This window comes from Idiotropiscis lumnitzeri, chromosome 14, assembly GCF_059441095.1.
Source record: "Idiotropiscis lumnitzeri isolate Australia: NSW breed Sydney's pygmy pipehorse chromosome 14, RoL_Ilum_1.0, whole genome shotgun sequence".
NCBI classification, from domain to species: domain Eukaryota; kingdom Metazoa; phylum Chordata; class Actinopteri; order Syngnathiformes; family Syngnathidae; genus Idiotropiscis; species Idiotropiscis lumnitzeri.
The window spans coordinates 10,091,701-10,104,580 of record NC_142404.1 but is presented as its reverse complement, the minus strand read 5'-3'; the positions used below and the strand labels follow the sequence as shown (position 1 = coordinate 10,104,580).

The following is a 12,880-nucleotide window of genomic DNA, read 5'->3' as shown; positions in this document are numbered from 1 at the left end:
CATGTATATACATGTATACACATGTATACACATGTATACACATGTATATACATGTATACACATGTATATACATATATACACATGTATATACATATATACACATGTATATACATATATACACATGTATATACATATATACACATGTATATACATATATACACATGTATATACATATATACACATGTATATACATATATACACATGTATATACATATATACACATGTATATACATATATACACATGTATATACATATATACACATGTATATACATATATACACATATATATATACATATATACATATATACATATATATATACATATATACATATATACATATATATATATACACATATATATATATACATATATATATACATATATACATATATACATATATATATATACACATATATATATATACATATATATATATATATATATACACATATATATATACATATATACATATATACATATATATATATATATATATATATATATATATATATATATATATATATATATATATATATATATATATATATATATATATACATATATATATACATATATATACAAACTCAGTAGACGCAATATCATTCAAAACCAACGGGGCTCTCGCAGAGACTGATCCTTGAATGTATTTTTCCACACTGTTCGCAAATATAATGAAAAGACATCAGAGGAACAGATAATATGTCTGTATTTATTTTCATCGGAACACAGGTTTTTAATCATTGTAGCAGTAGTTTTCATACTTCTCGAAAAGATCGTGACTTGTCAGACTCGTTTTTATAAATCATTTCATCAAAGTCGTTTGTAAAAAAATTAAAGAAGTTAGTCCAACTAAAGCATCTATAATATTACAATATACTGGTAGTGTAATAGTAATAATAATAATCATAATCATAATCGCAATGGTACTTTTATATGCCTTCCCCCCCATCCCCATTTCTAGAATTGATAAAATCTTTCCGCATTCACACTCGCACACGGAACCACAACCTCTCTCGCTCTTGACGAAACTGAGAACTAAACCCATTCTCTTTAACATGGATGATTTCAGGTGGTCGAAATAATAGTTAAAAAAAAAAAAATCTGAAATACAAAAAAAAAAAACCCGAAAGAAATAAAACCCAACATCATGACATCAACTGAATACACACAAAGAGGAGGCGAGAACACATTGTTCGGCATACCTGGGAACATATTTACAACCAAAACAAAGCAAAAAAAAATAAAAATAAACATCAATGGGCTTCTGCATAGATCCACAGGAGAGAAGAGAGAAGAAAACAAGTACGAGACACGTGGGCCATAATCGGGGTACTTGCACAATACAAATGAGCAAGTAAAAAAAAACCAAAACAACAACAACATTGATCTTTGTATGTTGGCGTGTGATATAGTGGAAAACAAGCATCGGCTACAACTGCTACAGACCACAATAATCTCAGCTGTAGACTGAATTAAAAGGGCCGAACACAGCTAAATTCAACATATTGATGTCAAAATAAAATCACGTAGGAACAAACAGCAGAGTGACTATACTGAGTGCACAGTACGTTACCAAATGTGGGATTCACATAACATGTCACTGGAGTTGTTGTTTGCACACAAAAATGTCCATCCATGACACAAACATATTCCAATCTTTGAAACATATTTTAACTGTGCTTCAGGTGAGGTTTGTTGATGTGAATGAGGTGAAAGCCAAAGGTTCTGTGACCCTGACGGACCCTGTTTACTTCCTGTTGCTCTTTAATCTTTCAACACTTTGCGCCAATTCAGCTTCTAATGTTTCCGCAGTGCTGCGGCAGTTGTGGTTTTGCATTTGGTGCAAGTGGGGAAATGGGCCGTCAAATCGAGCAAATGGTGCTGCGTGGGGGAAAAATCAATGTTACATTTCAAATATCAGTGCTGTCCAATGAAAAAGCACAAACACTGCAAAATACATAAATTAATCACATTTTCCAACCACTTTTTATTTGCGAAGCTTGTAACAGATTTTACTTGAATTATATCTTGGAATTAATGCAAAAATCACCGAAGACTAAGTAATATTTAATTCAAAGACTGTTTTAATAGCTTACTTTATCTAAACAGAGACATCTTTACAGGTATTTTTTTTTGCAATATTTGGAAAGTATGCAAATTATTTTTGAAGTAAATCAAGTTAAAATTGTAAAATATTAATATCAGCATTACAAAACAACTAATATTTATTTTTTGCATTTATTGTGTATATCTTGTTTCTTTTGTCCAAGGAAAGACAGACACACACAAAAAAAAAAGATAACAAAAAGGCACAAGATTTTGAGGTACGTGCTTTGCATTGGACAGCGATATTTGATTAGAGAATAACAGAGAGTAAAGATGAATGAATTTGTATAAATAAAAGTGTTGCAATCCTAATATTTATTCAGATGAACTCAGTGGATGTATGTCTGAAGCTGTGTGCTACTCCTCTTACTCCTGCTCAGAAAACAAACCATTCTTACTGCTCCTTTTTTTTTTTATACTCGAATAAATTAATTGCCTTTCCCCACACACATTTTCCAATGTAAGTAATGACCGTGAATACATAATCTGAGTAATTGATCTAGGTTGCTCCGTCGACTAGTTCTCTCAAATTTGACTTAATTTGTGACTTACTATCATGAAGACAATTTGCCATGCGGTTACAACACGCTGTATCGAACCGCCTCGTCCTACGTTGGGGCAACAGTGAGTGTAAAATCCTTGCCTTGAACACTTAAAATGTGAACCAGTAGAATGCACACGCAAAATCACACGTTATGTATTTGATGCAGAGAAAGGTCCAAAGCAGCAGCGACAACAGCAAAAAGGATCAACACCGCCATCTAGTGGTTACTTAAGGAATAGCAGAATTCTCTTTTTGGTCCACCCAGAGTGGGTTTCTTTGCAATGAGATGACACTGTCGTGGTCCTGTAAGCTGTATCATAGAATGGTTGACATCAGTTATCGGATCGGACATCGCTTGTGAGCTGGAATGAATGTTGTAATATATATTTTTTTGAATACCTGATCCATTGAGTGTTGGAGCAAAAATAAATAAATAAATAAAAATAAATAAATAAATAAACAAAATGAGGTCAGCCCTTGAGGTCCCATCGGTCTTTCCTGTGGTCAACATGTACATTTACAACACACTAATATCTACTGACTGACATGATTATCCGGCTTCGACATGTTTTCTCATGGATGATGTGCTATCTGTTAATTAACACGCCAAAGCTGTTACTGCCTGTGAAAATAATAATGAGGTGTCGTTTAAAAAAGCCCTTTACTTAATGATAATATTCTGTCTTGAATAGAAACCGAGCAAAACAAAAATGGTCACCAGGATGCGGGTGATTCTGGGATTTGGTGTTGAAAACAAAAATGCCACCCCAAAAAAAGACATTTAACACGTGAGCCAGTGGTGTCATGTGGCGATATACCTTCTGAAGGATGAAATATTCCTTCCCAATGCCCTCTACTCCCTCGGATGATTGACGGGTAATGTTTAGCATAACTACGCAGTTAACAGTTTACAGCGTATCAGAGAAAACACCCAGTCATCAGGTTGCCTGTGAATTAAAAGGCCTGAGTTACATTACTAATATAGTTTTGGTTCAGGTGTAAACAGAAAATTGACGTTTCGAGACAGTGAGACAAGAAATAAGCAACAGTGCACAGAGATGGGAATAAAGAGGTCAGAGACAAAAATGATGCAATTGTAGACTGTAGGCATACTGGACTGACTGGTATCTTTTTTTTTTTTTTTTTTCAAAAAATAAATATATATGAGAAGATGAGCACACACATAATCACACGTGTATTCATTAGAGTTAAATCCAAAAAAACAAACGCAACCTGAATGGTGGTTAAATGACTCCCGTCACATCTTTGGTTAAGACAGGCTTTGTTCTGTGAGATACAATAATCGCACCTATTAGCAAATGTTTATGTGAATGCAATAATGCGCTTGATTACCATAACGTGTTGCTTTCGGACTTTGAATTTTAGCTTTAACAAAATGAGAGTCACTGTCTTCCCTTTTGCCATTGTTAACAAATATATTCATTTAGTTTGATCATTAGGCTCGCGTTCAAATGGGAACTTTTGTCTTTCAAAATTGTTACACTGTCAAGCTACGACGATGGGAATCTCATTAAAAGTAGCGCAGATTGTTTAATGTGATTTTAAAACACACAAGAAGGCAAAAAAAATGTGGGTTGATTGCCATTTAAAACCACATCTCATGTTTCTCATTTTGGGATGCCCCCCCCCCCTCAAAAAAAAAAATAAAGCCAAACAACAACTGTTACGTGTAAAACAACAAACCAAGCTTACCTCCCAGTTAAAATGGCCGAAAATTCTGAATCAAAGTGAAAGGAAAAATTCAAAAGGTTGAGCATTATATGAAAGCATTGATTCATTAGAAATAGTTTCATATTTGTAAAATATCTCACAAAACAAAGTGAGGGAGACCCATCAACCTGTGTTAAAACATCAAGGCCCTTCTGTGAAGACCCTTCTTTGGTGGTGTGATCACATGACACATGACAATTTCCCACTAAAGACATGAATGTGAACAGCGGGAGAGAGCAATTGGGTCGATACGTTGAAATGAACCAGGCAGACCAAAATAAGCCAAGCTCATTCACAGACTGTGGAGACAAAAAGTCTACACACCCTTGTTTAAATGCCGGGTTTTTGTGGCATGGGGAAAAAAATGAGACCAAGATTAATCATTAAAAAAATAAAATATAAAAAAGATTTTTGAGAGGGAGAAGTCAAATTCAACAACCGAAATAATGTGATGAGAATTTCCCAGTCACACTCAAACTAATGTTAAATGGGAGTCAGCATACACCTGTCAAAATTGAAAGTGCCTCCCAACCCTCAGTGAAGTTTCGCTGTTCTTTTGTCTTTTCATAACTTTTTTTCTTTTGCCCTCGAGCAGAAGCTTGAAGGTTTTGTGCACTGCTACTGACCGTTAGTTCTAACGTTTCATCATTCCAGCCACCTCGGATACATATAATGCCCCCAGTTCTAATTGCAGAGACCAAATCTCCCAAAAGCATGCATCGAAAATCGGTTATGGTCCGATGAAACCAAGGCTGGACTTTTGGGGAATAATTCCAAAAGGTACAAACAGTACAAGACTGTTCATCACCAAAGGAACACAATACCTGCAGTCACGCATGGCGTTTTTTCTTCAGTTGGGACTAAGTGCTCCACAAAAAAATGGATAGAATTATTAACTGTACAAAATAGCAGTCAGCGTTAGCACAAAAACTTGACGATTCCGCTTGAAAGCAAAAAAAAAAAAATAAATTAATTAAATCAAGAAAAGCCTACTTTATTTTGGGTTAATCAGAAGCACTTAAAATGGTAGTAGGTGTGTGCTACTCAAATGTATTTGTCATTTCATTATCAGATCAAGAAATGGTGTCACTTATGTGAAAGCAAACATATTTGCAGAAATATCCTGCTTTGCTGGGTTCTGTGTAAAATGCACAAGTGGCTAAATACTTTCACCACTACAATGTAGTATTTAAGTGGTCTCTAAACGAGACAAACAAGCTCTGATTCAAGTTGCGGTGCCATTGTGTGAAAGTGCATTCGACAAATTTCACGCTTTACTGGGTTCTGTGTTAAATACACAGACTAATAGAATTTTAGTTGGAAAGAGGAAAACAAGGATTTTGCCCTGGATGCCGTGTGACTGTGTGAAAGTGCACACAGATGCAGGAAGAATCTGCTTTGCTGGGTGCTGTGAAAAACGCACAAATGCATCAATGATATTTGACAGGATCTCCGTGTGAAAGAGGCTCAACTCAGAGATGTGCAACTTGTGATCAGATCATCAAAGATGGGAGTCAAAACCAGGCCGGAGCGTGTTGTTGTATTCAATACCCTGTGTTGTCTAGCAGACTGTGAGCAAAAAGAAACAGTGAAGGCCTTCTATAATCAGTTGAAAAAACAGGTCCAAACAATGTTGTATTGAAAAAAAAAAAAAACCCTTACACACATCACTCTCGCAGCAATTTCTTTTGTTTTTACACATCACCTCTCTAAGTACTTCTTCCTGTCCACCAAACAAACACAAAAAATGGGACGTCAGAAAGCGAATCTGATTGTGGTGGTTCATACTCAGGCAGTGCAACAGAAAACCATGAATCGGAACACAGTGTAAAAAAAGCTCAAGTGAGAGAAACTCAGCCAGCAGGAAGCTGAACGTTCCCACTCAAAGGCTGTGGCATTGTCCCCTGTTCCCACCTAACGAGCTCGTCGAGCCCCTTCCCGCTTTTATTTATGTGTCTTGATTGGGTTTGTGTGTCTGTTGTGTCAAAGCGTCCCAGCGTTTTTTGTTTTTTTTCCTCGATTTGGCGAGGAAGTGTTGCCGCACAGGTGCACAGCTCCAGCAAAAAAAAAAACTGTGGCTGTATTTTTCCATAGTGGTTGCCATGGTGAGGGAATCCCCCCCCCCCTTTTTTTTTTCTTTTACCCCTCTCCATCCCACCACCTCGACAACCTCACCTCCTCCTGGCGGCTCCGTCATTCCTCATTGGCAGGGCTCTCCTCCAGAGGCGTGATGGCGGGGAGGCCCAAGCCCGTTGCATTGTGGGATGCAGTGAGGCTGGCGACAGTATGTAGGAGGACAAGCACCAGCAGGCAGAGTTTGAGGCGGCTGTTACACAGTCTGCACGCTGCCGAGGAACTGAGGGAGGTTCGGTGCTGGCACGGCGGGTGAGTTCTTTTCAGCGTCCCTCGGGAGAGGGTGTCCACTTTCAAGTCCCACCGCACGTCGCAGCACTCTGCCTCGGGGTCCACGCCTGATGGATGGTCCTCCAGCAACCCTGTTCACCGTGCACAGGGTGGGTGGCGGAGAAACACATTAAACATTCAAATACTGCACTCACGCTCTAAGGTGCGGTTGGCACAATTGACATATTTAAACATTAAATATGTGGCGCTTTTTCTTTCAATTGTATATACTGGGTATTCATTTTTGCAGCTCTCTCTCTCTCTTTTTTTTTTATCTTCGGTGAAAAAGCCCCTTGACAGCTTTTAATGGCTCACAATTTACAATCAATCCTCTTCAAACCTTAAGGGATTATCGCTCTGTGTCAGAAAACAAGAAGCTTATTGATATCTCAAATGATATCTCAAGGGATCTGCATAACAACAAAAAAAATTCAAACTCCGTAAAATTCTTCAAAAAACGCTTATAAAAATTCACTATAAGTTCCCTACGGAGGCACCTGGTGTCTCCCAAGCTTATATTTTGGGGGGGGGGGCAGTTCCCCTGTGCCCCCCCCCCCCCCAGCCCCCTCCCTCTAGTGTGTGTGCTTCTGTAATTTTGTGTGAACGTACAGTATCATACTTTTCTTAATGTCAAGTCTCATATAAGTGTTTAAATTGAATGAAAGTCAGGGTCAAACTTGGCGTAGAGGAGGCACGGGAGGACACCTCATCCGCAGACAAACAACGCCGACAGCGGTAACACATATTGACGCGTCTGCACTAACTCGTCATGCCTGTTCTCGCAAAGCTCGCCACAGTGGGAGATGTGAGGAGCGAAACATCAGCAGCCCCCCCCCCCCCCATGGAGGCCCATTCAGGGCCCAATGAGAGTGAAGCGACAGCCCTGATGAGGCCACAAACTTGGCAGGAGGTCAATGGCGCCATCACGACGGCGAGGGTTAAACACGTCCTTAAGGACACGGCGATGTCGGCAAGGTCGCGATAATCAGCAACTTGTGACGTGAGCTGTAAAACATTGGGGTCGGCGGGGGCAGTGGGGAGAGGACCTCACAGCTCAAGGGAGGTTCAAGCGGGGTATAGAATGTAAACGTGGCTGGCCCACAGGTAAAATGGCTCCTCAACACTTTCAGTGTATATAGCATATGAAATAGCAATATCGTGTGATGTAATTCAAGACAGCTTTTAAATGAAAATGTCTTTACATATTATTAATTTCTCGTTGATTAGTCCTACTGTGTCGAGCTATGGCGATCTACTCACAAATGTAAATGTCATTGTGGTTCCGCAGAAACGAGCGATATGTATGATTAATAAGGCTTTTGCTCATTCTGATCCACTTTTATCAAAATTAAAATCAAATCAAAAACACATATATGCACTAATACATATACATGCACATCTTTGCAAAAGCCACTCTTCAACGTTGTTCATAATGAATTGTCTTATCAAGAAAACAAAATCCATTTGTCCAGGCTTAAATAAGTTTTTGTTTCTGCCTGCCCAATTTCTTTCATCCCTTCGTATATGACTGTATGGCAATATTAAAATATAAAAACGTATCACTGCAACATATTTCGTAATATAAAGGCCCCAATTGGATTGCCCTTTCCTTCCCTTTAGAAAAACAAAGGAGGCCTGTAATAATTTTACGATGAATAATCATCCAATCTGTCATAGTCGACAAATTGTATTATTACAATGTTTACAAATGAGCTGTGGCATCTATAAAACGGAGGGGAGCTGGGAGCAGGATGCTGTTTAACTTTTTAACTTTGAGAAATGTGAAATGGGGATTACAGAAAAACTGTTATATGAGTATTTACAGAATTCTACACGATCATATTATGACAAATATTATTTTCATTAGGTACTTCTCTGTTCTCTCCCTAATGTACAGTTGAGAACATACTGTATAGTCTGTACAGTATATAAAGCACAGTGCCAAAAGCAGTATCCAGCTGTCACATAAACAAATTATCCTTAGCCTATAAAAATGAATTTATTTCTTCTGCAACTACTGTGCTGAAAAAAAAAACATGTTACACTCCAAGTCCACCAGGGGGCGTCATCCATATGTCTATATTATTTACAACGAATGTGCCTGGTGGCAGCCGTCTGGCAGAGGGACCAAAATTCACTTTTCTCATTCATGTGTGTCAAAGCAACAAGTTAAACCATTCATCCTGCCATTGTGTGCTGTAGACTGGCATTCAAGATGTGCACAAAAAGCGCCGCATGCTGCTGAGCTCAAACAAAGCACAGTGCCAGAAAAAAGTCTTTCCTCTCTTGTATGAGAGTCGCTGCACGAGACGAAAAGACAACGTGACAGTGAGGAAAGTGGATCAGATCACGTGACCAAGGCCAAATGGTTGATGGTAAAATTTAGGGACTTTCACAAACTCTCTTTGGCCACACCTGCAAAGGCTAATAAAATCCGAATTATGTCACACATTCTGCTTTTTTTTTTTTTTTTTTTTTTTTAATTGTGCATTAAAGATTATAATTCCATTCTATTCTATTCTATGTCCTTTGTACAGTAGAGCCACAAGCCTTCTGCGCGCTGCGGATTACGGCTGGGCATTAAAAAGAACCTGAGGATAGATTTGATTCAATTTCAATTCTTTAGGTTGTCATTCGATTTGATACTGATTTCAATTCTCTGGAATTGGTGCAGTACCAAGTAGAAATACACAATTAATATAGACAACATTTGAAAAATTGCTTTTGAGGCTAACATAGCCGCTATGTAGGCATGTCGAATAGGTGGGCTGCTACAGTGTGCTAGCTAGAGTATCTCGTTTGCTATTCAGATCTGTGGCTGGCATGGCTATGAAAAAAGCAAAGCTTGTAGCAGCCAGTGCAGAAACCACCAGAGCTGTCAGTACGAGTTTGAAGCGAACAGAATTTGATCAAATGACTCACTTCAGGGCCAAAACTCAGCCTGGGACAATTGTCCAAAAAAAATTGTCTGTTCTATTTTGTCCAGGGATATTTTGTAATTGTTTGTCTACAGTTTTGTATTGAAATGAAATTAAATACATCTTTGCCAGAAAGAAATAGAGAAAAATATTTGTCTGTCTCTATTATTTAATTCAATTGTTCACAAAAATCTATTTACGTTAGACGTGTGCTTTGTAGGAAAAGCAATGTTTGTCTTCAAATGGGATTAATCAAGATTCATTAATTATAAAGCCGGTTATAATTTTTATTTGATTTATTTAGTCCCACTGGAGTACCTGGAGAAACCCATGCAAGCATTTTGAGTACACGGTAATTCCACAGCAATGAAGGCTCAAGCCGAGAAACAAACGGAGAACTTCAGAACAGCGAGGCAGACAAGCTAACAATATTGCACTATGCTGCTTGCAGCGACATCCCATCATTCATAATTAACACCAACCCATGACTGCATATTCTGTTTTTCCATTTTTCATGTGCCGCCTCACCTCCGCTCATCTTACAATTCACTGCTCGTAATGTTCCTCTTCACCAGTCACCAGACTTCATTGAAAAAAGGCACAAACTCTGCACAGGGCGCTCTGAGCCGAGATTCAAATCAGGAACCCCTCGACTGTGAAGCCGAAGTGCGAACCACGACTATACCGAGGTGCCCGACAGCAACACAATTAATGAAACATCACAAGGCTTTATTCATTCCACCGATGCCACAAAGTGACGGTAACATTCTACAAACGCCTTACTGGTCCTTCTCCACCATGTTTCTGTCAGATGGTTGAGTAGTTTTACTGTATTTTACTTTTATTTCATTTTATCATCCAACGGTTAACTCTTCTTCGTACTTGCATGACAGTATTTCGACTTCACAATGGTGAAAGTTGAAACTACGGAACAACTGAATTCACTACATTATATCTCGTTGTTCCGCTGTAGCAGAAACACCTGCAGTGCATTTCTACATCGCTATATACTATAACAATAAACACATTCAAGTAATAGACTATTAACTCTTCTATTGGACTTTATATTGTGAAGGTGTAGCTAATGAAGTGTCTGAGAAGCGTATATTGGTCATCAGTCATACTGCGTGGTCTTTTTCAAAAGGAGAATCAAGAAGCATACCTGTACATATAAAACTGGGGCTGCCTCCGTGAATGAGATCGTCATTGTCGGGCAGGACAAAGGGGCACCGCTGCTGCACCTCCAGGCAGTATTGCCTACAGGGGATTCTCTTAGTGCAGTGCAACTGGGTGGTCTGGAAGTACTGAGAACACAGCCACGGCTTGTACGCCAACTACAGGTGGGGGAGAAACAGAGAAAAGACCATTCAGATTGAATTTTGACACTTTGTAAAAGGAGTGAGCACAGAAAACTCCCCCAAGGCTTCATCGGGATTTTATTTCAGATCCAAGATGACAAAATTCTGCAAAATGCTACGTGAGCACAAGTTACCGCCTCTTGGGATGACATCTGACAGATGATAAATGGGATTTCCCATTAAATTTAAGTCGGAATCAGTAGTTTGGGTTGATATTACAACTGCTGAATCTCCATATGCAAAGCATACGGTGTGATAACACTTGGACTGATACCGATAATGTGTATTCTCAGCAAAGTGGAATGGGAACATCCTCGAAATGCGAATGAGAATCATTAATTAAAAACTACCGATGCTGCACCAGTCCGACAAGACCAACAATAATAATAATTAAAAAATAAAAACTGATTGAATTAAAAAAAAAAAATAATGATTAAAAAACATCATTAAATAAAATAGAATGGATATTGTACATTCAGAAGTAGAAAATAAAATATAAACAAATGAAAGGTAAAAAAATATAATAAATAAAAAGTAAAAACAAACACATTATGAATATGAGGACTGCAACAAACTGTTTTAACAATTGAATAAGATGTCAATAAATCAAAAAACTTGATAAAAAAAAAAACAGGACATTGTTTCAATTTGACATTTATTATCCTGCAACACTAATTCAGTTAATGGTTTGGTCGTGTTCCAAAAAAGGCAAACATGTCGATGATTGTTCCCCAAAGTAATGGCAAACGTTTTATTCTGATTCAACACAGACGACCAGTCTGCTTCCATTGAGGATGAGAAAAAAATCAGACAATATTTAACGATGATTTTTGACTATTTTAAATAAAAAAATGTATCTAAATGATTCATTGACTGTTAAAAAAAATAAATGAAAAATAATTATCAATTAATTTATTAATCAGCTGCCGATGAATTAATTAATTTCTGCACCTCTCCTAAATAGGAATAAAAAATATCTATATTTAAAATATATCAACACATTTTACTCAGAAGCATGATATAAGAGAAACAATTAACCAACTAAGAATTGCATAAAATATAAAAACGCGGATACACACAAAAATGTTCCATGTTCGGCAAACTAACCTGGGTCTGCTGTTAATAACACGTTCAACACATTACATATAGCGTCATTTGCAAAGCGGAAATCTTTTTTTTTTCTCTTCTTTCTCACCTACAATTTGGACTCCATTGTGCTATTCTTTTCCTCACACAGCAAGGTGGCAGACGCACTATGTGGTATTATTATCACCTGCAGCCATTAGCTGCTATTTCCTGTGAATCACTGTGAAGTCTGCAAGTTAAGCTAGCGCCTGCTGGGAGTTAATCGGTGCGCCTAAAAGCAGAGCGTGCAACCTGACAGCGTGTATACAGTAGGAGTGACATGAAAGTAATGTCAGTGATGAGGATAAAACTAAAGTGCAGGCTAAAAAAAAAAAAAAAAAACGGCACAGTGTATATTTTCACGATTTATGGAAATATGACCCTACCACTTTTGATCACCTCATATCAACATATGAGGAAGGCGGGAGGAGGTAGAAATATTTTGGGGACATAAGGCAACACCCATAGAGCTCATTCAATGGAGACGAACCAAAGATGACGTCACATCATTGCCGCACGTGTAAGTGGCTGAATCACGACTATCGCCTCAAATGTCCACTTTATGTCTCACGTTTCAAGTGCAATGAAAGTAAAATATGAAATCAACACTGTTACAACAACTTTGCAGATTCACAGTCGATATTCGGTTGGCTCCCGAGCACTCTCTATTTTCTAAATACAGTGGTTTTAAATG

At 37.9% G+C, this 12,880-nt stretch overlaps 1 protein-coding gene across 2 annotated transcripts in view; it reads right to left on the bottom strand.

Annotated features, from left to right (window-relative positions):
- Window positions 1-5,379: 5,379 nt before the first annotated feature.
- Window positions 5,380-12,880, bottom strand: part of nalf1b (NALCN channel auxiliary factor 1b) — a 77,268-nt gene continuing 69,767 nt past the window's right edge. Inside the window, exons 2-5 of one of the 2 annotated variants that reach the window (XR_015846532.1) lie at window positions 10,866-11,037; window positions 6,558-6,877; window positions 6,045-6,105; window positions 5,380-5,951 (exon numbers count right to left, since the gene is read on the bottom strand). Coding sequence is in view for 1 of the 2 variants with exons in the window: in XM_088315566.1 (XP_088171692.1) it covers window positions 6,576-6,877; window positions 10,866-11,037 (474 nt within the window). In the remaining variant the exon portion in view is untranslated. Of the gene's footprint in view, window positions 6,106-6,557; window positions 6,878-10,865; window positions 11,038-12,880 lie in introns of both variants that reach the window. The other variant, XM_088315566.1, reaches the window with a different exon arrangement.